This window comes from Aethalodelphis obliquidens, unplaced genomic scaffold (genome assembly GCF_003676395.1).
Source record: "Aethalodelphis obliquidens isolate GAN/ISIS:26980383/991018 unplaced genomic scaffold, ASM367639v1 scaffold16, whole genome shotgun sequence".
NCBI classification, from domain to species: Eukaryota; Metazoa; Chordata; class Mammalia; order Artiodactyla; family Delphinidae; genus Aethalodelphis; species Aethalodelphis obliquidens.
In genome coordinates, this window is record NW_020837960.1 from 21,405,284 (window position 1) to 21,432,301 (window position 27,018).

At 32.2% G+C, this 27,018-nt stretch overlaps 1 protein-coding gene and 1 long non-coding RNA gene across 7 annotated transcripts in view; one reads left to right on the forward strand and one right to left on the reverse strand.

Annotated features, from left to right (window-relative positions):
* The window catches only part of POSTN (periostin), a 34,329-nt gene extending 15,097 nt beyond the window's left edge, over positions 1–19,232 (forward strand). Inside the window, exons 11-23 of one of the 6 annotated variants that reach the window (XM_027116485.1) lie at positions 1,329–1,465; positions 2,033–2,163; positions 2,680–2,810; positions 2,917–3,019; positions 3,128–3,195; positions 3,921–3,966; positions 6,905–6,985; positions 10,052–10,141; positions 10,818–10,907; positions 11,930–12,007; positions 12,389–12,472; positions 16,829–16,870; positions 18,426–19,232. In XM_027116485.1, the coding sequence (XP_026972286.1) occupies positions 1,329–1,465; positions 2,033–2,163; positions 2,680–2,810; positions 2,917–3,019; positions 3,128–3,195; positions 3,921–3,966; positions 6,905–6,985; positions 10,052–10,141; positions 10,818–10,907; positions 11,930–12,007; positions 12,389–12,472; positions 16,829–16,870; positions 18,426–18,463 (1,119 nt within the window). In that variant the 3' untranslated portion in view covers positions 18,464–19,232. The remainder of the gene's footprint in view (positions 1–1,328; positions 1,466–2,032; positions 2,164–2,679; positions 2,811–2,916; positions 3,020–3,127; positions 3,196–3,920; positions 3,967–6,904; positions 6,986–10,051; positions 10,142–10,817; positions 10,908–11,929; positions 12,008–12,388; positions 12,473–16,828; positions 16,871–18,425) is intronic. The other 5 variants (XM_027116487.1, XM_027116486.1, XM_027116488.1 and 2 more) reach the window with 5 other exon arrangements.
* The window catches only part of LOC113625683 (uncharacterized), a 529,756-nt gene that overhangs the window by 117,166 nt on the left and 385,572 nt on the right, over positions 1–27,018 (reverse strand). The gene's annotated exons all lie outside the window — the stretch shown is intronic.

Here is a 27,018-nt window from a genome sequence, read left to right on the forward strand (position 1 = left end):
ACCGAGCTGATCTCCCTGTGCTCTGCAGCTGCTTCCCACTAGCTATCTATTTTACATTTGGTAGTGTATATATGTCCATGCTACTCTCTCACCTCGTCCCAGCTTACCCTTTGCCCTCCCCGTGTCCTCAAGTCCATTCTCTACATCTGCGAAAGACTGTTCTTGTAACAAAAGTTCCTTAGAATTTTATTAATGTGGTCTTAATAGTAAATATTTATAGGAAGATCAGGGAACTGATAGCTTGTTTAAAAAGACTTTGAGGAAAGTATACAAAAAGTGCTGTGTATTAATAATTCTGATAACTTGCACTTGTTTCATTATAAATAACGTTTTCTAAAGCATTATTTCAATTCCATAAATCACTAAAACTCATTTAAAATAAGCTTTTGCTTTACAGAGTACCGTACTTTACCGTTTACAAGGTAATTTTTATATTGAGTCCAATGTTTAGGATGATCTTTTAATGTATGACCATCATCCAACCACCGAATCTCTTTTGAATGGCTTTCAGGATAAACTTTTATAGGCACATAAAGATTTCTAGTAAGTGGTTCTAATGTGCTTTATCTGAGGGAAAATTTCTAGAAAATATTTATTATCAGAATTACAGTGCTACTTAGTGGTGCTGTTCAGTTTCTGTCCAGGCAACCTTGCAGCTACAGTTAAAAAGAACTCATAGGAAAAAAAAAAAAAAAAAAAAAAAAGAACTCATAGGAGGTCAAGCATTACCTTGAACTAAACATGACACACAGTGCTGTGCACCATAGTTCCACAAGGCCAAGACACACATTTTAAATGATGCAGAAAATGCGCCGCATTCTAAATGATACATATATAAATATTATTGTTCAGAAATGCTATAACTTAATCAGTAATTTGACTTAAAATTGATAGTGTCTTACAGTCAAGATAATATACTAAATATTTGTGAAGAGGCAGTAAAGTCACGAAACTTTATGGTTAAAGAGGGTCTTAAAAAGTTAACGGGTGAAAGTTCACAAAAGAGGGTCTGTAAGAATGATTAGAACCTAGAGAGGAATGATAGGAAATGTAGAAGTGGAATTATATGGAGTTTTTAAATTCACTGACAAAACTACCTGCCCCACACATAGGGTAGCTTGCTTAGTAGTGGAAGACCTAGTTGAATAGGAAAAGTGAGGTCAGAGTGTACAAGACCTTAAAAACAGAGGAGAGAAACTGTTTTTTCTCGCATTAGAAGTCAGGTGACCTCTTAGAAGAGCCCATCCAGAAATTCAATTATGTAGCTTCTTTTACGTAGGGAATTTCAAATAAGGAAATGGACAACTGTATCTTTATTTCTTTGCTAGGCTGTCTGCATTGAAAATTCATGCATGGTGAGAGGAAGCAAGCAAGGAAGAAACGGTGCCATTCACATATTCCAAGAGATCATCAAACCAGCAGAGAAATCCCTCCATGAAAAACTGAAACAAGATAAGCGCTTCAGGTAAGCTTACTAGTTTCACCTCCACAAGAGAATAAGAGCTTTTGGCATAGTTTTGTTTCACAGTAAGTATTCCAAAATCCATTCGGTATTCAGTACTGCTGAGAACAGAATTTAGAATAGAAAGTCTATACAAATGTTTTTAAAATTAAGATATGTTATTAACAATATTTTTCTTCCTGGTGCAGCATAATGTGACTTGGTGAGTAAAAAACAAACAAAAATCAACCTAATAGACTGAACTACTTCTTGCAAATTTTTTTATAATTAAGTTTTTAAAAACTGATAGTATATTCTAGCAAAGACTATTTTGCAGAATATTAAATAAAGTGTGACCTCACCAAGATTTATAGGGGGAAAACAGAGTTTAGGAAATTTAAGAATCATATGTATATTTAAATAATTTCACCATTTTAACAGTAAATTGCATTTGAAACATATGAAAACACATGAACCATTTTCTCATGCTTCCACCTATAGGGATTCTACTCTATTTCATGCATGGTGGGTAGGCTTACCTAGATTAAATCTAATAAAATAAACATATGTCCATATGTCCTTCCTGCTTAGCATCTTCCTCAGCCTACTTGAAGCTGCAGACTTGAAAGAGCTCCTGACACAGCCTGGAGATTGGACCTTGTTTGTGCCAACCAACGATGCCTTTAAGGGAATGACTAACGACGAAAAGGAAATTCTTATTCGTGAGTAGAAGTGAACACCAGATATATTTGCCCCTTGATTTCAGGATCTCATTTCTTCCTCAAGCGTTCCTGCCCAGATATCAGCCACCCAAGTGTCCCCTCTTTCCTATTCATGGCTAGCCTTCGTCTCCTTTAATTCCATTTGGAATAATTAGAGGGTCACTCATAAATGTTCTCAATTAACTGCTTACCGTAATGTTGTTGGACTAGATGTTCACTTATGATGTCTCTATTAAAGGGCACACAACTAGGTGACAAAGAAAGAAATAGTCACAATTTCAAAAATAATTTGACTTTTTTCTCCCAGTAAGTTGGATAATATTTTGATTGAACTTATTGAAGGGACTGCATGTTTTGACATAGCATTGATATCACATTGAGAGAACAATGATATTATGAGAAATTACAGTGTGGAAAAAATAAAGACAAAGAAATATTTTTCTCCTTCATCCTCATAATATCAAAATGTCAAAATATATAACATGTTATTAAATAAATATATATTTTTCCCCCTAGGGAACAAAAATGCTCTTCAAAACATCATCCTTTATCACCTGACACCAGGAGTTTTCATTGGAAAGGGATTTGAACCTGGTGTTACTAACATTTTAAAGACCACACAAGGAAGCAAAATCTTTCTGAAAGGAGTAAGTTCTCTAGTATGAATCTATGAGAGTGTTAATCTATTATTCAATTATCCTAATGTTCATATTTCATTAAATTTCCCATTGAAATTATCCCCTGTTTTAATAGGTTAATGATACACTTCTGGTAAATGAATTGAAATCAAAAGAATCTGACATCATGACAACAAATGGTGTCATTCATGTTGTAGATAAACTCCTCTATCCAGCAGGTTGGTAATTATTGAACTGATTAATGAAAACATAACTCTTTTTCAATAGAAACCTAGATTTTTATTTCATCCATTCTTACAATATTCATTTAATATTCCTCTTCACAGACACACCTGTTGGAAATGATCAGCTGCTGGAAATACTTAATAAACTGATCAAATACATCCAAATTAAGGTACAGATGTTATTGCATGTGTTTCTAATGTGTTGAACAGACATTGCAGGTTTAACATAAGAAACTAGAAATGTATACATTAATAAGTAGATGTACACTGGGACTGCATTGCTCTTTGTTGATTATAATGGTACACTGGCATCATTTCTTCATGGTTTTGTTTAAGGAGGATTTAATAAAAGCTACTTGGGGCCAAGCAGAATGTTAAGTATTATGAGAAATATTAAGTTGAATCAGATATGGCCCTTTATTCAAAAAGTTTACAGTCCAGCAGGGAAGATAAGACATGTAGATAAGAAACTATAATTTTTCTATTATCAAATATTTTTGCTACAGAATATAAGGGAAAGATAAAATATTTGCTTATAAGAAGTTGTCACCAATCACAATAGTTAAAGGTAAAGGAATATTCTAGGATAAATACTGGGTTGAATATTGGTAGGGTTAAAGCACCAGACAACATAGGGAGTATTATTTAATGAACTTTTAATTTGGGATTCGCTATTCTATAATTTTTAAAACTCTGAGTAACAAATCCAACCATTTTATGCCATGTTGCCCAACAGCAGGAAATTGGAAGATGATTTATATGAAGCCTTCATTTTTACTAAATATAATGATAGCTTCACTGTCTTTACTTCAGTGAAAATTAAAAATCATGGTGCCAAGATTTTGTTAATACAACTACTACATTTCATGTTACTAAATATAATGTTTATTTTCAGTTTGTTCGTGGTAGCACCTTCAAAGAAATCCCCATAACTGTCTACAGTAAGTACATAATGAATATTTGTCACATATAAGTGGCAAGATGTAAAAAAAAAAAGAAAACCCAAGAATTTTCTTTGTGTTTACTGAGATGATTGATAATCTGGTATTTAGAATTCCAAACAATGGCAAATCTCATGTCACTTGAAACAGGGCTTGAGGTCTGGATGAGACCTCTCAGCCTTGACTACACCCTTCAACTCCAATGAACCACTTCCTCATTCATCTGCTAGCTTGATATAGATATAATTGCTAGCATTGCAAAGACGCAGGAGAAAAAAGACACAAACATACAAAGAGGAGAGCTAGCTAAAAGGCACTTGAGAGCTATCTGAAAATTCAAATATGTGGACACAGAAATAACATTGCTGAAAGATTTGTAGCTCATTCCACTCTCAAGACCTCAGCCATCTAAGGGCAGGCTGTCAGAGAAGTCTAATATTTATGGGCTGGTGGTTCAGAAACTCTTCCCCATTCAAAACTGGATGAAGGAACAAAAAAATTGTCAGGTGATAAACCTAGAGTTTCTAGATTCCAAGGTTCTTTTATTCCTGACTCTACCAGATTATCAAAATTAAACCTCTACTTCTTAACAATAGCAAAGGTATTTCATTTTCATAAATGTAACTCATAGTATTTCTTATTCAGTGTGGCTTTTTCCTCCTTTGTCTTTTTTCCTCTCTTCCGTTGCAGCTTTCAAAGCAGAAATTCTTTCCATTTTGTTTTGACTCTACAATTCAACACTCAAAATGCATCAGTAGCTAAAGCATTGCTTCAATTCCCACATTTATCTTGGCAAGAATTATTCTATTTTATACCATGAGCATCCTGTTATTTAATTAAGAAAATTTTCCTTAACATTTACACTAGATATGGAAAAGGAGTAAAGATGATGTAAGGAGCAAAACAAAAGGTCTGCTGTTCTTACTGATCTTAATTATGTAATAATAACATAAACAATCCTAGTATCAGGCCAGCTCAGCGCTGTTTCAATGACTTAGTTGGAATACTTATAATTCAACACGGTTTAAATTCCAGTATGGAAGTATACAATCTTATTAAAGATATATTTTATAAAAAATGAAAGAATGCTTATGGGCTCTATTCATCAGAAATGCTATGTCATCTTCCTCCACTAAAAACGTATATCTGTACTACATTTCTTTACCTTTTCTACTTTATCCATGAGAGGCCCACTACCTTTTATATGTCAATGCAATATTTTGCTTACATTGAGCCAAAATATTATAACTCCTTTATTTTCCTCTACTTAAATTGTTCTCACAGAGAACAAGCTACAGTTTGTGAAATTATGCAAGTCTAATGAATCTTACCTACCTACTCAGCTCTTGAAAGAGCTCTGAGATTTACATGCTGATGTGGAATATTTCTTTAGCTCTTCTCCGTGTATGCAGTTACTTGAAAGCATAGTTCAAACAGAGGTTGAGACTAATTAAACCAAAGATTCCATTTTCATGTTCCTTTATTGACTTGTCTCTAAAATTTTAATTTTCTTACTATGTATTATTCTTGTCCCCCAAATACCATACATTTTAAATTGTAAGGGGGGAAAATGCTCTTTAGTATGTGTTGTCAAATATATGACATTTGAGATGGAGAGGAAGAAAATCAGTATTTAATCCTCAACCTGTGATCTGTCAAAACTATTTAAGTCTTCAGAAAAGCAAGACTGAAACAAAACTAGGACCCCAATAAACATTCTAAACTTCAAGTTCCTTAACATGAAGTAAAAATTTAAGCTAAAAGTAATTAACCCATTCTGATAGTAGCAGCTGAGACCTCTGTGAATTTGACCTTCATGGAAAGGTTCCTCTGTGGCCAGGCCACCTGTGGAATCAGTAATTGGACACAAAGATTTGACATATTTTAGTTTCATAATTTGAGATCTCAATATGTAAAATCTGAAATAACTGAGACAGTCACAATTAAGCTCTAGAATCCATATGAATTCAAAGAGTTGACACAGATAAACATCTCAGAAACCTGAACTGAGAATGTGACAGAAATCCAGACTGCGCTAATATCTCACCTCTAATGCTTCAACACAGTCTGTTATGATTGCACAGATAGCTTTAGTGCTTTATCTAATGAATCCATCTTTTAAGGTTCTAATCAGAAATGATAAAGAGCCAGTAGTAGCTCTGGTATCTGGCTCCAGAGGCACACTTCCAGTTAATCTATACAACCAAAAGCCAACCAAATAGTTGGCTGTTATCTGAAATATATTTTGCACATTATTATTATTTCAGCTGGATGGATGACATACATTCAAAATACATAGCTTTCAGTATAAAAATGATGATGATAAAGCTGAAAATTAAAGCCAATTTAGCCTGTAACTTAAATAATTAAATACATGATCATATCATATTTGTTGCATAGAGCTCATGTCTGGCTGGCTGGAATCCATTTTTACATTTAAGTATTCTGAACTATTTTTGTATTTTCCTTTCTGTATCACTGTTATCAAATGCATGAAAAATATTTTGAGTCTTTTTCTTTCAATGTCTTCTTCTAATTGAGAAAGAATCCAACAATGCAATTTAAGATATTATGAATTGCATGAAATTAATCATGTTTATTTGTCTTTGTTGCTACGCAGCCAATATTTTCAAGAAGTACAAAAGAAGGTAAAGAGCTTTAGTGGTGCAGTTCAAAATGATAGATTTCTAGATAGAATTCCTTACTTAGCAAGTATGTATTTCACTGGAACAAATCCAAGTCACTGGACTTCAGAGTTCATCATCTGGACATGAGAAGATACTAGATAATTACCAGGAATATTTCCTGTATCTGACTTCCTGAACATATTACCACATCTGATACCTCAGTACCCAACAAAGACCAAAAAAAGAGAGAGAATTTCGTTCAGGTTGTTTTTATGTAAACATCATTTATGTTCCGCTTTCTATACTTTCAGCAACTAAAATTATAACCAAAGTTGTGGAACCAAAAATTAAAGTGATTGAAGGCAGTCTTCAGCCTATTATCAAAACGGAAGGTAAAAATCAATGTTATACATGGTTCCTTAAAAATCCATATAATAGACTGATTTCTATGAATGTATCTACATTCTTTTTGAAACTAACATGCTAAATATTTCTATATCAATGGCATGCTCATTTAACAGCAGAATGCGGAATGTAAGTTATTTAGCAGAGTAGATGGTGCATGAAATGTACTTTCAGTACATTTGCTTGTATTTGATTTCATTTGAACTTAATTTACCATTGCATTAGCACTAGTACCCAGATACTCACCATACAAATAAATCCTAAGCTATTTTTCCTGCACCTAGACTCTTTTAGAGAGTATACTCTTTATAGTTTTGTTTCCAGTCTCCCCACATAAATCTCTTTTATACTGTTGCGAGGTGTTCCAAAAAGTGCAGGCATTTTTGATTCAACAACCTAAGAGAGCACAGAAGCTGTATACTGAAGAAAGCTTTTAAAATGTATATCCACACATGATATATTTTTTAATTAAACCACCAGAAACAGAGGAAATAAGTAGTTGGTGCACTTGAGTCAAACCTTAGAATCCTTAATTCCAGCCCTGAATGTGTGTCTATATATAATATACATTATATATTCTTATATGTATACATATATAACACATTAAATAGACACATATACTTACATATATACTTATCTCCTGATGTTTCAGACTAGAGCATTAAATAAAGTTACTTTTCTCTCTCCCCCTACTGTGTATGTTAGCCAACTCCAACATCTCTGATGCCCCCTTCATTTCACATATTTTAATTACTCCCAAAGGATCGGAACTTAAGAATTATTTCCATGTCTAAGAATCTTAATGTGGTGACTGGCCACAGAAGAAAGACCAGGTTTTCTTCATTATTCTGTAAGAAGAATAGAAACAGTCTTCCAAAAAAGGAATAGATGATATCCTCAATTGAATCTCAAGAAAACTATTATTGTAATTATCTTTGATTTGGGTATTCTCATTTTACGAATTGAGATGGCAACTTCTTGAATACTTTTGATTCCTCGAAAAGTGTGTCATTACTTAAAACTTAGACATTGGAAGTATGTATGTAAAAGTGTATTTCCTAGCTAGTGAGTTATCTATATTTTTATACATTCTTGAGACTTAAAATTGAGGTATTTGGAATCTGTGCTTTTTTTAAAAAACATACTATACCTATTGTCATTTGAGTATTTGATTGCTCTTATATAGTGATGAAGAGAATTTGATGATTTAAGAAGTTAAATCTCAGAAATTTTTGTTGAGAAAATGTTTCTTGATCATTTTAATGAAAAATGATAAAATGATCCTTGATGTTTAGATTCTTGTACTCTTTTTTAAAAATCAGATTCCCTAAAATTTTGTATAATCACTTGTACACAGCTTCTATAGTAAAAATCATTCACATGTACTATTTTTATTTTCAAAGATTCTTCTCTTTTCTTTCAAGCTTCTTCATTCAACCCATTTATCTTCCCAATCTTTGTGAGCAGGATTCTATTGTATTACTTTTCTTCAATTAGGAACACAATGAAGCATCAGCTCTACTTGAGTTTTTCCTATGAAGGGAACTAAGATGAAAAATGGGGTCAAGTCACCTATGCATTAACAACTCTCCAGTTAAACAATTTGGAAGTTTTACTTTGTGCAATATAATGAGGGAGACAAATACTTATTTTGGCAGCCATTTACAATTGTCCAGTTCTAGAATTACTATTGGCATTTCCTTCTCACTGTTTGAACTTTTGCTGATTCATCGATAACTCTTGAATTCTTACTAAATAAATTAGACCCCAAGACACAATTTTAAGATGTTTCTTATAAACGGTACCTAACCAAATTTTAGAAGTAAGAATAAATCAACTGAATACATATTGAGCACGTATGGTGCCGGGTACTCTCGTAGGTGCCTGCCAGGAATAAATATGAAAAAAAAATTTTTTTGGTAGTAAATCCCTGCCTTCATAGAATTTAAGGATAGACGATGTTTCTGAAATTCCAGTTGAGGCTCTTCTAAAGAAATGTCTATTGGGATATTTTATTAACTCATTTCCTGTTCTTAAACTCCTTAGCTGTTCTTTCCTTTTGAAGTTTCCTTAAAACTTGGGCTTACGTTTTGATACTCAGTGTCCCTTGACCACATAGATCAAATATTATGGTGCGAAATACTTACTGTTTGAATGAACTGTACTCTTGTTTTCATTATTTTAGATTGTCCTAGACTATATAATTCTGGGTAATGGTGTACATTGACAATTTCTGAACAGACAAATAAACCCTCTCAAAGATAAGCAAATATAGTTATATTCAACTGTTGAAGGGTGTCACAGTATGAGTTAAATGTACTGAACTTCTCTAAGAAACAGTCTTGATTAACTAATGTAGTAATCTGCTTTCTAACATTCAAAATGATTTTCTCTGGGAGCAAAATCATTTTGCAAGTCAAATGCAACACTTAACTTTTGCATTTGAAGGACTGTTTAACTATTTATTAGTAAATATATGCATCATTCACATATAGAAGGTAAGTACTCAAATCTATTTTCTCATAAAACCTGAATTTCGTATTTTAAAGGTAGGCATAAAGTTGGGCTTTTTTGATGTTCAGTCTTATGCCCATTAGATAAAAAATGTAAGATATTGACTGATTAAAAATTAAATTAAAAATTTAACAAGAAAAGAAAGTAATAGACAATATCAGTATGGTAAAGTAAGATCTACACTACTTATCATTAGAGCCACTCAAATTTGTTCATACTGTATGATTCACAATGTATAGTCACATATAATATTTTGCATGATCATACTTTACAACTATGAATAAATGGATCAATTAAACATCAATTTAAATGCTAAAGCAGATGGAAGTTATTTTAGTAGCACACCAATAGATTGAGTTATTTGTTCTCATAAATACTGTTTAATTTGAGGACAATGGGAACTGTTTAAAACCGATTTCATAAAGCCTGAAACCACTTTGAAATGTGAGCAACACCAAATGTTGAAATAAATTTCCTGTTCTGGTAAATTTAAAGGACTACATTAACATGATAATTTGTCTCCTAAAACAATGCCTTAGGACCCACAATAACAAAGGTCAAAATTGAAGGTGAACCTGAATTCAGGCTGATTAAAGAAGGTGAAACAGTAACTGAAGTGATCCACGGAGGTGCGTTCTCTGTGTTTCCTGTAGCCTACTGTGAACATTTTCAAACAGTGTTGGTTTAAATATATTGAATATCTGAGGTTTTCTCTTGGACTTTTGTTTTATATAAATTGTGGGAAAACTTTTCTCAGTTACACATTCTTATTAGCCGATCAATTAAAACATAGTTTACCTTTTAATGGATATAGTTGGAATTGATTTAACCATTAACTCACCAGTTCCAACAAAACTGTCATTACTCTGCATATGCAAGGATGATTATGAAATATAATGAAAACAATCATGTCAATACAAAAGAACATATTGTACTTAGAAGAAAGAGTGGCCATTCTATAAGACTGACTAATAAGTCATTGCTAGGACTTATAAGATTCCCATTCTAATGATGTATAATTCCCTGGACCCTCCCTGAACACTCATTCCACAGTCAAGAGACAAATATGACATGGAGTGTTAGCTTGCTAGTTGGCTCTCTCCCTTACCCAAGATTCAGGACATAACCACTACCTTTTAGACCTCTGTTATATGAATTTATTTGAGATACGTCCCCCAAATTATTATGATTGAATTCTAAATGGCATTGTTGTGAGAAATACATTTAATCATTAAAATGTCTAGCTTATGGCCATTTAGATGCCATAAGGGGATAAATCAAATGCATTTTCTTCCCCTATTTCAGAGCCAATTATTAAAAAATACACCAAAATCATTGATGGAGTGCCTGTGGAGATAACTGAAAAAGAGACAAGAGAAGAACGAATCATTACAGGTAATTTTTTTTTTAAACAAATGTGATCCTGAATCTCATATTGATCAAAAATAATGAAAATGAATAACAAAAAAATAACTGGCATGTGTACATGAAACACTGTAAGAGAAACTATCCTGATAAAATATCAATACATCATCCTTGATGATAAAAATCACCTGTGAGTGATAGAAGGGATAATCCAACTCACTTGAAAAATGTAGTTATTGTAAAATCTTCTTAGAAAAGTTTAGATTGGGATTACAGTTCTCTACTAAGCAGATCTTACAGGTAATTTTTAACTCTGTATATGAACTATGCCTGGATTATAAAGGGCAAACCATTTAATCCTAAAATATCTCTATAAGAATCATTAAAGAAACTAAGTCATTTTCTTAGTGGTTACTGAAGTCATTTTATTTCTTTTTTGGTAGAAATAATACTAATCCTAAATATGTAATCTATGTTTTCCTCTGAATTGGAAATTTTGGGACAAATCTATAAGTCTGTGTTTTTATTATGAATATGCATGTGTATCATATAATACACTATCTTCACTTTGCTATTTATTAATGAGTTACTAAATCCTAGAAAAAAACCATTCCCTCCTTCGATTTTCCTTTAATCTTAAGGTTTACACATACACATCTACACACCAAAATAATATGCAAGCTTGTATAGAACAACTGATCAATAATTTCAGTAAACCTCTGTATCAGTCTCCCATCAGTGAATTAGTCTAAAATTCTGAATTCAGCTATTTTTTAAGTCTTTGGGAATTCCCTGGCAGTCCATGTTTAAACAAGCAGTCAGCAAATATGGCCCATGCCAACCTATTTATGTAAATAAAGTTTTATTGGAACACAGTGTGACCATTCATTTATACAGTGTGTATGGCTATTTGCACTCTAAAGTTAAATAGCTGCAACACAGACCACAAGACCCATAAGGTCTAAATTACTTTCTATGTGACCCTTACAGAGGAAGTTTGCCCAGCCTTGTTTCAGTTCCTTATTATTATTATTTTTTTGTCTTTCCCTTAGGTCCTGAAATAAAATACACTAGAATTTCAACTAGTGGTGGAGAAGCAGACGAAACTCTGAAGAAATTGTTGCAAGAAGGTCAGTATGTCTAGAAGAATAAGAATGTGGATTTCTTTAAGCTATCTATGTCAAAGTCTAAAATAATCTTTGAAGCCTCTTACACTTTCTACTCTATCTCATTCCTTTGTTCTAGTTCCATACCAACACAAGAAAAAAGTCCAAAGATAGGGAATGAAACTCAAATGACAGTCATATTGATTGTTTTGTTCTATATTTGCTATACAGTGTTCAACAACTTTGTAAGAAAATTGGTTTATCAAAAAGTAACACTAAAAACCAAGAAAGAACCAAGTGTTGGTCTGGAATTCATTGTTGGGCAGATGCCATTATATATCACATCACGTCTCCTGCCTTTTTATTACATAAACCAATTTCTGCTATAAACATGTATCCTCTCAGAGGTCACCAAGGTCACCAAATTCATTGAAGGTGGTGATGGTCATTTATTTGAAGATGAAGAAATTAAAAGACTGCTTCAGGGAGGTTAGTAAAAGGGAAACAACTAACCCACTTAACAGGTTCTGATAACTGAGATTTTCAACTTTTTAAAGACTGAGCATTCAGGTTTTATTTTGTTTTTTTTTTTAGTTAGGTTAAAAAAGACAACATCATGTCTGTCTTAACAGACTGATTGGGTCAATGGTGGTTATAGTAAGCATTATAAAGAAAGAATTACTAGTTTAAACAGTCTTTAAAAAGTTCAATGGGGAGCAGTGAATATTTTTTTGCTTTGATACAGACAACTGTAAAGATATTTTTGTATGTGAAAGGGGGATACTTTAAAAATTGGTAGTTATTTAAAGAAGCCCAAATTGAAATACTTTTTATATTTTAAAAAATGTATTCACTGCGCCCACAACAATAATAAGAGGCATGTTTATGAATTTTTTAAGTGCATAGATCTAGCAAAAAAATTGCATTTAGTATTTTTATTTTCCAAAACTACATACTTGGGAATGGGTTATCTGTTTCTTCTAACAGTTTGAGTCATAATCTATACCTGGAGCTGTAAATTATTTTGCATATGAAATTAATTTTAATATTTAAAATATGGAATGTTCTCTGCCTATGGCGTTAAAAGGACCTACTTTTAAAAGGAAAGAAGAAAAAAAAGAATTCAAAATCTTACACAAACTCTCAATGGTAATTACTCAAAGAAATAGTAAATGTTAATAAAGTATAATTTGGGTAATTGGTATTTGAATAAATTAATTTCCAGTTCATTTTCTTAACAATAAAAGAATGTAAGGTAAGAAATTGTTTTAGAGAAACAAGTATTTAAATTATTTTAAAAAATCAAATATGCTTTTTGAAATATACTGTGAATTGAGAAACACTAAATTGAAGTTTAATGTTTATCCAAAGTATGGTCCCAATGGGTTTTATCCTTAAAATTTAAAAAAATTGTAGTACTATGTCCAAGAAGTTGTAAATTCTCTTGGGACCATGTATATTTTTGGCAATTATTGTTTTATTCTTTACTTTTATATAGGTAGAATCTCTTACATAGTATTGATACTGTTCAGTGATAGTAAAAATAAATAATTTTTATTGAACCAATGATTAAATTTCCCCTCAATAGAAAAATTTGTGTCTGAAAAATACAAGATTTCCTTTCAGACTCCAGGGAATATGTGACACTCCCAAAGCCACAACAGAACCAGTTTCCTGTGAGATCTAATACAGAATTTACTCATCTACCCCTAAATGCTTAACACTGTACTAGAAAAAGGTAGGGATTTGAGGGAAGAGGTGAAGACATGAAAATTAAGTTGAATTCTTTTTTTTTTTCAGTCCTTGCCATAGTAAGCGGCTTTGTAGAATGGCAGTGCTTTGTAGAGAATGAACCAATTAGTAACTGCACTTGTATATATTGCTTTAATTTATTTAGGCTTAAACTTCGGTAAGTATGTTTTCCTCTCCTTCAATAAGCCCCCATTAACAAGTCCATTATAAACGACGAACTAAGTGCTGAAGACTAACTTCAGCCAAGAGAAGATAATACCTGTTACAAGAATAAGATACTCTAATTTTTGTTAATGGAATCCTTCTTTAACTCTAGTTTATGTTCATCCCAAAGGCTGATTCCTTTAGTTCCCAGTATTTGGTTTCTCCACATATTCATAATGCGCTGGTTTTGTCAATGTCACAACATAAGTTTTTATCAAAACATTTCCAAGGGTTTTTTTTTTCTCATAAGAAAGACAATATAAGCAGTATAGTTACTAATATCTGGACACTAAGTGGACATGCTAGTTTTCTTTCTTCCAGCCCTGTAAAACCATTGGGTCAACACTGAATAACAAGTATCTCTTGTCTAGATCCCAAGAGACACCAATTTACAAAGAAGCTGGTGTAAATAAAGATTATGTCATGCAAGATTGGCTTTTTTTTTCTTTCAGAGTATTGATAATTGATCTATAGGTAAATGTGGTCTTCATCTCAAAGCTTGGAGTTTTCTATCTGAACTACTCATATTGTGGTACATATGGTACATTTTGATGAACTGCGTGTATTCCTCAATCATTTAGGTCATTCTTATTAACATGGCTAAGTGGTCAGTTTGGTACCAAAATGATCTGTCATTGAAACACTTCAGACCCCTTAACTAAAACTTCTTCTCATAAAATGTGTTGAGTTTTTCACTCTTGTCTTAGATAGAACTACATTTACTGAAACTACTAAAGTAATTAAGGGAGAAGAGCAAAGTAGTAGGCTATGGAGAAAGGAACAACAACAAGAAGTTATCTGGGAAGGTTTTGACAAATCTGCCTGTATAACATGTAAAGATTTATGGCTTCTGTAGAGAACATAGGATCAGGTTGTAGGTCTGGCTTCCAATCTGGGTTCCAACTTGAACTAACTTGTATTATAAATTGATGCTTTCCTGCCTTGCTTTCTTAATCTGAAAAGTGGGGATAGTAATGTTACCTACATATAAATGAATCAATATGTGAAAAGCACTTGGAATAATGCTCAGCGCATATCAACTCTCAGTGATGTTAGCTACTATCAGGATTACGGTCAATTAACGTTAACATGGTCAACAAAGTAATATTTTACACTCTAAATTTCCAAAGTCATAGCCATGTAAAAATGCAAAAATCTTGCAAATAAGTGAGCTGAAGCATTTTGTATGTTTCAGGAAACATGTGGTGGAGAGGAGCATTTTTGTGGGATTGTTCAATGATTAATTTATCTTGCCATATTTAGCTTCTCTAAACACGACCTAATACAAGTGTCATTCAGTTTGAGATGGCAGAGGGCCACTGAGCGCAAATCTGGTTTTCTGCACTTTAATCAAGCTTTTCTTCCAGAGATATTTGTTTGCCACAATGAACACTTCTTATTTTGATTTTATCATAGCCAAATAATAATAAATTAACAAGTTAGTTAATTGGATAAATATTAATTGGATGCTGCCAAATTTATAAAAGAAAATCTGAGTGTAAGTGCTTGTTTTGAAAAGTAATGTCAAAATATTGTTTTAAATTGCATAATAAGTGCTCTTTGGAATTTAATAAGTCCATTATAAACAATGCTTTTTGTTCACTGCTTAAAGACTGGATCCATCTTTTCATGGCAACATTTTATAAGCCATTTTTTGTGACCAAGTAAACCTGAAGTTAAGAAAAATATATCAACTGGAGCATATTCCATAATTCAGACTTTTCTATCTCACATAAACTTTCCCTCACTAATCCAATCTAATGAGGTTTTCTCTAGTTCTGTATTTTATTATAGTATTAATATAGTGTGATAAATGGTTATGTATCTTATATTCTGGGGGGAGAAAAGACATGTTGGAAATATGCTATGTAGACAGAAACAGAATTCTTCAAAAAATGCTTAATGTTTCTTTCCCTTTTTTTTAAACTTGATATTATACAGCCCACAATACTGTTGGTGATAGTCTCATGTCATTTTTTATGGGATTTCAGGGAATTGAATATATATATAAAACAAAAATTTTGACTTCATTGTTGAGTATAGATGATATATAAAAATCAAGAATTCAAAACTTGGAGTAAAAAAGGTAAGCAGAGAAAGAAAGTCGCCATAGGGACCACACTTATTCATTGATCTCAAATGTCCAACGACAGAGTGAAAATGTGAATTTAGGTTGACCAAGTGGTCTTGTCAATGATTTAAAAGAAAAATGAGGAATTGGGAAGTATTTTGCAACTATAACAACAAAAAACTGCATTGTTATGAGACACTTAAAATTCTAAAATAAGAAAGATTTTATTATTTTTAGCTACTTAACTTTTAAATGGTCTTGTAGGATTGGAATTAAATTGGGGAGTATGTTGGCACACACTTCCTGAATTGCTTACTGGTATATTTCTAGAGTTATGATATTTTGTTGTCCTCATGTATTACAAGTTGATCATAGATTAATTTACAATGAGAATTTTACAGAGGCAGAAGTCTGATACATCACAAATAGGAATGACTGGAAAAAATGAGTGGATATCTCTGGGAAGATTCTTCTGCTAAACTTTATAGAATGTTAGACATCCTTTCATCATAAAGTGATGCTTTTCATAAAAAGGGTGAAAAAGTCATGTAAGTCACTCCATGCAACAATGGAACATCATCTGGGGTGCTACATGCCATAATAAAACAATATGTTTTGCAAATAGTAAACATTCATTATGATATATGGAAAACAAATGTCTGTTTGTTGCCAGTGCAAAAGTCTCACTACTCCAAAAGAAATCTACATGTTTACATGATGTTTATTTAAAACTTTATACTCTTCTGATTAACTATGGTTTCCTGTCTCATATTAGTCATAATTTCAAAGTATTTTTAACTAAAGCTATTTAATTTCAGACACACCTGTGAGGAAGATACAAGCCAACAAAAGAATTCAAGGTAAATATATTGACTATGGTAATTTGCATATATGACAAACCTTTTGTTATATTAAGACAAACCAAAGAAAAGGAGAGTATTCTAATATATTTTATTTTGAGCAAAGTATTTTGATGATATGAATCAGAAAATAAATCTTTCACTATTAATAGAATATAAGAAAAACAAATGTTAAAAGAAAGGCAATTATACTCATGTAAAGTGCTAGACATACTGAACCACTGAGGTAGACTCAAGTAGAATTAATTTGAAAAGAAACCCTTGAATACCAGAGTTGAGCAAAAATGGGTAGCAGGTAGACCTGAACTCTGTGAAACTATTATTTAAAATGAGGCTACAGTTTGAGACAAAAGTAAATTCAAAACTGTATCTACTGTACACATATAGAAAATGATTAATATAGGTATGTACAAAATTTTGATATAATGTGTAGGTTATATACATGTATATATCATCCATGCACTATAATTTTCTTTATAACTTTATTTATGTGCATTTTCTAATCTTCCACATAGGTTACCTTACATTCTGATGCATTCAAAACTCAAAGATTTCCCTTGTGGAACTTAAAATAATTACATATTTGGAATTTCTAAGATAATTATATACTAATAGTCAAAAGAAGTTGAAGGCTTATGAATGCATTATAGGCGTATCTGATTTTAACTCAGTCCAATCTAGACATTTGAAACTAAAGACTCAATTGTACACATAATTTTTTTTTTATTGGAGTAAAATTGCTTTACAATGTTGTGTTAGTTTCTGCTGTACAATGAAGTGAATCAGCTAAATGTATACCTATATCCCCTCCCTCTTGGACCTCCCTCCCACCCACCCCCCATCCACCCAACTAGGTCATCACAGAGCACCAAGGTGAGCTCCCTGTGCTATAAAGCAGGTTCCCACTAGCTATTTTACAAATGGTAGTGTATTTATGTCAAACAATCTCCCAATTAGCCCCTCATTCCCCTTCCCCACCCCATGTCCACATGTCCATTCGCTATGTCTACATCTCTATTCCTGCCCTAGAAATAGGTTCATCTGTAAGATTTTTCTAGATTCCACATCTATGCATTAATATACGATATTTGTTCTTCTCTTTTGGGCTTAGTTCACTCTGTATGACAGACTCTAGGTCCATCCACATGTCTACAAATGACCCAATTTTGTTCCTTTTTATGGCTGAGTAATATTCCATTGTATATATGTACCACATCTTGTTTATCCATTCATCTAACGCAGGACATTTAGGTTGTACACATAATTTTTAACTGAAGGCTTTATCACAGATTTCTTCTAAACATGAAAATTCATCCAAATTTTCTAAGGAACTAAAATCATCACTTTAAATTATTATTTTCATATACCTTTGATCAAAAGAGGACTTGGTTTTATCATCATAACCAGAATATATTATTAAGAAAACAATCTAACATTTATTATAATAAGAAATGATGGTCTTTTATAGATATAGTTATGCATAAAATATCATATTCTTAAACACTATAGTTTCATCACATTTACAATCTATATGCTCTCCCTTCTTCCTAATCAGGATCTAGAAGACGATCAAGGGAAGATCGTCCTCAGTGAAAATCCAGACACCAGACAACAAAGTTTACAAAGCCCTAAATCAACAACCTGATCTTAAAGGAAAAATATGAGAGCCATGCTGACGTGAAGAAATGAACCACCAGCACAAAAAAGCAATCACTGAACAATTCTGAATGCAAATATAGTATTTTGTTTTTCTGAATGAGAAACAGGAGGGAAATTGTGGGCTTAGCCTCCTGTGGGATAGAATCTGAGGGAAACGTAACAACCTTACAGGCTTTTACATCTTGACATTAAAATTTCTGGCTAACTCTGGAATCCATGAGAGAAAATCCTTGCCACCGGATTAATTACAGTTCAAATCTCAGAGTGGTGAGCTGTTATCCCCTTGAGAAGATTGAACCTTGAATAATGGATAGATAAAATGCATGCAAGGAGTTACCTCTCAATGGGAAATGGATAAATAAAAATGGGTGCTCGGTATAAAAAAAAAAATAAGAAAACCAAAACTTTTGTATCAAAAAGGTTTGCACATTTGTAATACAATGTGGGTTTACCAGAAAATTATGTTATTTCTACAACTAATTTTGTACTCTTGAAATGTTTGTCTTATGCTTCTTGCAATACATATTTTTATCTCAAACATTTCAATAAATCCATTTTTCAGGTATAAAAAGAATTACTTCAAAGTGGGTAATTCAAAAAACTCAAGGTTTAAGTTAATAAGAGGTTTGGACTTGGGAACAGGACTTTATACCTCTTTTTTTATATATAACAAATACTCATTAAAGGAAATTGAATGAATTTAGTGTTTTTCAAATTTTTAAAACTATTATGATATATAAATAATCATTATACAATGAAGCAATAATTAAACATCAACTGAGTACATAATATAACCCTGGAACTGTGCTAAGTTATGAGGATTCAAAAGAAGAATTAGACAACTACTGTCCTCAAAGGGTAAAAAGACAAATCAATAATCCACAATGTACCATGGGCTATAATAGAAGAATAAACAGCACTACAGGAGCACAAATACCTCAGTTAATTATTCCTAGGCTTAGGCTAACATAGAAGGAGCCAAAGAGATGCCCTTAACAGAGACTTGAAGTAACATAAGAGTCTACTACATGAAAAAGGAGGGGCAGAAAAATATTGGTTTGCTGAGAATGATAAAGAGATCAGTTTGATCTACTCAGATCTCAATAAATGTCATCCTTATCTTGGACTAGAGATAAGAGCAGACAGGGAATAGAACCCATACTGCTGAGAAACTGACTTGTGATAGTGTGATAAATTATATCATGCATTGAAAGTTGGTCATTGAGAGACTATAAAACTGAGGAAGACCAAACTAAAGATACCTCTTGGATCAGAGGCTCAGCCCTAGAGTAATACTAAATGATCTGAAAAGATTTGAGGTAGCTGAAAAGCATTGGTTCTTTGAGGAGCAATTGAGGTAAGGAAGTAAGATATAAAGTTCTAATGGTGCCACTAACTGCGGAAGTCTGGGTAGCCTGGGTTTTCCAGAATGTTTCCTAGTCTGGACAGTGGTGAGATTTATGCCTAGCATTTAGAGCCCTTGCCAAGAAACAAAATGTCCTACCAACTCAGTACTCCTGTAGAGAATCTTTGGACTGTAATCTAAACTGGACAGAGTGTGGCTGTGTTTTAACCAAAATGATTCAAAGGAAGTGGTTACGTAAGGTGGTGCTGGTAGAATATACTACATCATCATTAACACAGATGGCTATTCCAGACAGACAGCATGTTGTTAATAATCCTCTGGAAGATCACAGGTTGATTGAATAGAACAAAGAGTATATGGATTCATTCAGTTAGCTCCCTTCAGGGTTTGCATTTGATAATGAACCAGGTGTTGCAAAGTTAGACTTTGAACATGGTCATCAGAGACAGTAGGGATGAAACCGAGGGATATTTTTAAAGACTGTTACCTTTAATTTTAAGGCCCTGATGGGTTTTTTTGTACCATAGGAGAAAAGAAATCAGTATTTGAGAGTATACATACAAAAATCTAGCATGTATCTCTGGGAAAAGACAGCCAAGTGACATATGCAAATATAAAGATAAAATTTAAAGAGAAATTATTTATAAAATAGAAATAAATACAAATAAAAAGAAAGAAGGTTAAAACATATGAAAATAAACAATAATTTAAAACTTCAAAATAAGAATTTAAAATATGTAGGTAGATAGATCAATAGATAGATAGGTAGATAGATATCAATCTTCCTGGGACACTTTCTACAAATCAAAGCTGCAGAGTAGTACGTGTTTTACACACAATATTTATTCCTTTAAAAATTCTCAAGAGTCTTATTATCTCCAGTTTCATAAGAAAAACATGAGGCTCAATGACTTTGCGTAACTTTTCTTACTTCTTTTGCACTGTACTCTTAAATCAGGCCATCAATCAGCTTACAACATGCCCATTACCCAGCAAGTATAAACTTGAATAGAGCAAACACATCTGTTTTTGAAATTGTGCTTACTCTGCACTACTTTATTTCAGCTCCTCTTCTAACCATCCTCTGCATAAGTGGCATTAAATTTAAGGCTGAATTTTAAAATAAGCCCTTCTAGTCAATCCTGATGCACAAGGTCCACCATCCTAACTTTGAGAAATATCGCTTTATAGAGATTTCTGCTGAGACCGTAGTATCCAAGCAACCAGTGATCTACTTTCTGTCACTATAGACACAGCATTTTCTAGACCTTTTATAAACTGAATCACATAGTATGCATGGCTTCTTCTTTGTCTGGCTTTCCTTTCTCTTGGATTAATATGTAGGAGTGGAATGGCAGGACCAGACGAAAGGAATAGGATTAAAGTTTTAGGAAACTGCCAAATCATACTCCAAAGGTGTTCTATTGTTTTGCATTCCCACCAGAAGTGCATGAGAGTTCCTGTTTCTCTTGCCACCACTTGACATGGTCAGTCTTTTTAATGTTAGGTTTTCTAATAGGTGTGTAGTGGTATCTCATTGTGCTTTTAATTTGCACTTTCCTAATGTATGTTTTTCATCTGCTTATTTGACATTTGTATATCTTCTTTGGTGAAGTGTCTGTTCAAATCATTTGCCAATTTTGAGTTGTTTTTTAAAAAATTATTATTGAGTTAAGAGTTCCTTATATATCATGGATACAAGTCCTTTATCAGCTATATAAGGTGAAAATATTTTCTTATAGCATGGAACTTAACTTTTCATTCTCTTAGCATTGTTTTTGAAGATACCAAAGCCTATTTTCTTTTTTTTCCTTTTATGGATTTTCCTTTTGGTGTCATATCTAAGAAATCTTTTATTAACCAAAGATCACAAAAATGTTCTGTTTTCTTTTAGAAGTTTTTATTAGAATTAGGTTTTACATTGATGTATATGATCCATTCTGAATTACTTTTTGTTTATAGTACAAGGTATGAACCGAGGTTCTTCTTTTTTTCTATACAGAGCCAATTATTCCAGCACCATTTTCCGAAAAGACTATCCTTTGTCTACTGATTTCCTTTTATACCTGTGTCAAAAATCCATATATTTGAGTATATATTTCTGTTTCTTTCTATTCTCTTCCATTAATCTATTTGTCTATCTTAACTGAAAAGTCACAATGACTGGTTTGAAATAAATCAATCAATCTGTTAGAATTAGTACTCCAACTTTGCTCATATTTCTCAAAGTTGTTTTGGTTACTTTAAGTTTTTACATTTCCAGATGAATTTTTTAATCAATTTGGCAATTTCAACCAAAAAAAGAGATATCTGCTGGACTTTGAAATTGTGTTGAATCTATGGATCAATTTGGGGATAATCAAAATCTTCACAAACCATGAACAAAATATATCTCTCTGTTTGTATAGGTATTCCTTAATTACCTTACCAATGTTTCATTATTTTAAGTGTACAAGTCTTGCACATCTTTTTGTAGATTTTTCTTAAGTACTTGATATTTTTGATGGTATTATAAATGGCATTGTTTTTATTTCAGTTGCTGACTGTTTATTTTCTGTGTATTGATCTTGTATTTTGCAAACTTGTTAAACTCCCTTATTAGTTCTAGTGACTTTTTGTAGATTCCATCATGTTTTCTACATTGACAAACATGTTGTCTTCAAATAAAGACAATTTTACTTTTTCCTCTGCCATCTTAATACCTTTAATATTTTCTTGCCTTACTTCATTGGTTGAAATTGAATAGTAGTATAATTTAGAATAGAAATGGCAGGAGTGGGCATTTTTTTGCTTCATGATCTTAGAGGGAAAACATTCATTCATTCTTTTAGCCTTAAGTATGATGTTTAGTTTCATGTTACCATCACTACTTTTTCATAGTTCTCCATTATCAGGTTGAAGAAAGTGACTTCTATTTCAAGTTTGCTGAGAATTTTTATCAGGAATGAATGTTGAATTTTACCAAATGATTTTTCTGCATCTATTGGGATGATCATGTGGGTTTTTGTTTTTGACTTTTTTCAGTTTGACAATATGGTGAATTGAATGGAATTAATTTTGAATGTTTTGGATGTAAATCCTTCATTCCATTCATCTCTTTCATTCTGGGATGAATTCTACTTGGTCATGATATATTCAATTTATGAAAGCTTTAACAGTTTTCACATGTATGTTCATGAGAGATATTGGTCTATAATTTTCTTTTATTGTAATCTCTTTGCCTGAGTTTGGTATCACGGTAATGTAGACCTCACAAGATGAGTTGGGAAGAATTTTGTTCAGCTTTTAGAAAGTGTTTTGTATAGAATTGATAATATTTTCCTCCTTAAATGTTTGATAGAATTGATAGAATCAAGGCTTGCAGTTTTCTTTAAAGAAACAACTAAATATCCAATTTCTTTAATAAGTATAAGGCTATTCAGATTATCTATTTTTTCTTGAATGAGATTTGGTAGTTTGTGTCTTTCACGGAACTTGTCCATTTTACACCATTTTGAAATTTATTGGCACAATGTTGGTCAAAATATTCCATTATTATCCTTTAAATATCTTTAGTGATGTCACCTCATTTATGCCCAAATTATGGAAATTATGGAAATCTGCGTCTTCTCTCTTTTTCTCCTAACCAGTCTAGCTAGCCATCAATCAATTTTATTGATTTACTCAAATAAGCTTTTGATTTCGTATGTTTGTCTGTATTGTGTTCCTATCTTCTATTTCACTATTTTCCACTCTTATCTTTATTATTGTCTTTCTTCTGCTTTATCTGGTTTTAATTTGATCTTGATTTTCTAATTTCTTAAGGTAGAAGCTGAAGTCATTGACTTAAAAACTTTCACTTTTCTAATACTATACTTTAGTATTATAAATTCCCCCACTAAGTATTGCTTAGTGGTCTCTCACAACATTTCACATGTTTTAAAAATTAAACTAAATTCAAAGTACTTTCTAATTTTCTTTCTAAATATGTTTAAAAGTTCCATTATCTTTTTAAGATATTGAAATAATAAGAAAAGTATCTATTTACATGTGTAGTGATGATTTCTCATGTTCTTTGTTCCTTTGTATAGATCTATATTTCCATCTGGTATCATTTTCCCCTTCCTAACATTTCTTTTAGTGCAGATCTGCTGGCGATAAATTGAATTTTTCTGTCTAAAAAAATCATTATTTTGTCTCTGTTTTTGAAAAATATTTTTGCAGGATATGCAATTCCAGATTGCCTTTTTTAAATTTATAATGCTTTAAAGATGTTACTTCACTATTTTCTTGCTTGTCTCATTCTTATTTGCTCTGTATTTAATATGTGCTTTTTGCTTTTTGATTATTATGTGGATTGGGGTGGTTTATCTTATGTTTTTGTTCTTAGGATGTATTCAGTTTCTTAGATCTGTGATTTTAGGATTTTTATCAAATTTTATTTTCTTCAGTTATCAATGATTTGTTCTGTCCCCTCCTTTCTGGGATTCTAACTACATATATTAGACTACTTTTAAGTTGTTGTATAGCTCACTGTTACCCTTTTTTCTTTTTTTAATTTTTTTTTCTCTGTGCGTTTTTATTTTAGAGAGTTTCTAATTTTATGTCTTCATGTTCACTAGTCCTTTCTTCTGCAATGTGTAACTTGACCCTGAATCCATTCCCTGAATTTTTCATTTCAGACATTATAGTTTTCATCTCTAGAAATTCAATTTGGCTTTTTTTTATATTTTGCATGTCTCTCCATAACTTTTTGAACATATGGAATATAATTATGGTAACTATTTCAAAGTTCTCTGCTATTCTAACAATGTGCCAACTCTGAGTCAGTTAACTGATTGAATTTTGTCCTCATTATTCCCCATATATAACTTTGCATGCTAGTAAACTTTGATTGGTTCCCGGACACTGTAAATTTTTCTTGTTGGATGCTAGATATTTTGCATTCCTACAAATATTCTTGAATATTGTTCTAGGATGTAGTTAAGTTTCTTGGAAACAGTTTAGTCCATTCGGGTCTTGCCCCTAAGATTTGTTAGGCAGTGCCCAATCTGTATAGTCTGAGGCTAATTATTCCCTGCTATTTAGGCATGGTCCTTCTGAGTACTTTTCCCAATGCCCAATGAATTATGAGGCTTTCCAATCTGACTGGTGGGAACAGGTGTTATTCTAGGCCTTGTGTGAATGTGAGGTACTGCTTCCTCTAATCTTTTCAGAGGTTTTTTTCCTCTGTTCTCTATTAGTTTTCTAATATTAATGTGATTACTAATTAATAAATTATTTCTAATAATTTTCTAATATTTCTAATCATGTGCTGATGATTACCCTGCTGAATACTCATGGAAGCCCTCTGCATATCTTTAAAGTTCTCTCTCTGTGCAGCTCTCTTTACTCTGGTCCTCTGTCCTGTGAACTCTAGCCTTCTTAGTCTCCCTTTACACTCAGCTCTATCTCATCACTTCCATGAGTCAGCCAGGCTCCACCTGGATTCTCCCTTCCTGTACTTCAACCTGACAAGTCTTTCAGAACATAACACTGGGACAATCATAGAGCTCACTTCACCTGTTTCCTGACTCTTAGGCATCACTGTCATTCGTTGCCTGATGCCCAGGCACCATTCTAGAACATTCTTTGGAAATTTTTCTCTGTTGTTTTTTTTTTTAAATTGTTTTAGTCAGGAGAGTAAATCTGGTTCATGTTATTCCATTTTTCCTGCAAGTGCAAGATCTTCTCTAATTTAATTTTAGTTATATTAATTCCATTTCATAATCATAAACTGCAACTCTAAATAGGAGCAGCCAACTGGAAAATGTTAATCATAAGAAGAGCCAGATGGAAACATGTTGATGGGATGCACACAGATCTATCATAAGTAACAGAAAAAGAATTCAAGATGAAATATCTTACAGCTACTAACATTGCTATTCAACGTGCACATGCACTCACATATACACCAATAAGAAATTGTCTATGTCTACCTAGAGGGGTGAGATAGGGAGGGTGGGAGGGAGATGCAAGATGGAGGAGATATGGGGATATATGTATATATATATAGCTGATTCACTTTGTTATACAGCAGCAACTAACACAACATTGTAAAGCAATTATACTCCAATAAAGATGTTAAAAAAATGCTAGAGAGACAATAAAAAAAAAGAAATTGTCTAAAGGAAAATGGTAATTGAATTTTATTTTTTGAGATTTCTTTTTATATTCATCTGAACAGTTATTTCTTTTTATCTATAAACTCTGAAAATAACATTTCTTAAAGTTTTAAGCACTTATTTATGTTAATTGAAAATAGCCTCATTGTCTTCACTTCTGAGAGTCTCTGAAACGTCTTACAAAACATCTTACAAACATTAATGTCTGTAATGTCTTACAAACATTAAATATTCATTGATGAGATTTCTATGCAATATGATGAGAAAAGAGTAGTAATTTTCTAGCCAACCTAGGTTCTAAAAACAACAATTGGAAAACTTAGACCATATGTCAATAAGGCTGTTGGATGACTTTCATTTTTAGCAATAAAGTCATTAACTAATGAATTTCTTAAACTTTAATGAGGTCTCACAAAAAGTTGTGGAAATACAGAAAAAAATCTGAAACATAAAAGGTAATTATGGAACTTCATGAAAGATAAATCAAAAAATTCCATAATTACAATCTTCAAGGGGTTGGTAAGAACAGTTAGCTTGAAAATATAAGAAATAATCCATGAGAATTAAAAAAAAAAAACTGGACAGAAACAGGGTCAGTAAACAATGTGTAGATTAAGGATCCAGCTCAGTTGAAGGAATTTTAATAAGTCCCTTCTGAATGAATTATTCCTGAAAATTAATCCCAACTTAATTTTGTTAAACTTTAGAAACTATTTATTAGGTTAAGGCTCTATTATAAAAATCAACCTGGATTTTTTTCTTAATATGGCAGAACAATATACCATTTAGTTAAAAAAAAATTGAAATCATTAATTTTCCTGTTCTAGAAGAGCTCAATTAAATTTTTTCTTAAGTTCATTATATATCACCAATACCTGAGTTTCAAATATTTGTGCCACAATTTCTGTTTGCTTTTCTTTTACTACAATAAAATGATCATCTCTCACACACTTTAGATGGATTGGGTCCACAAATGCAAC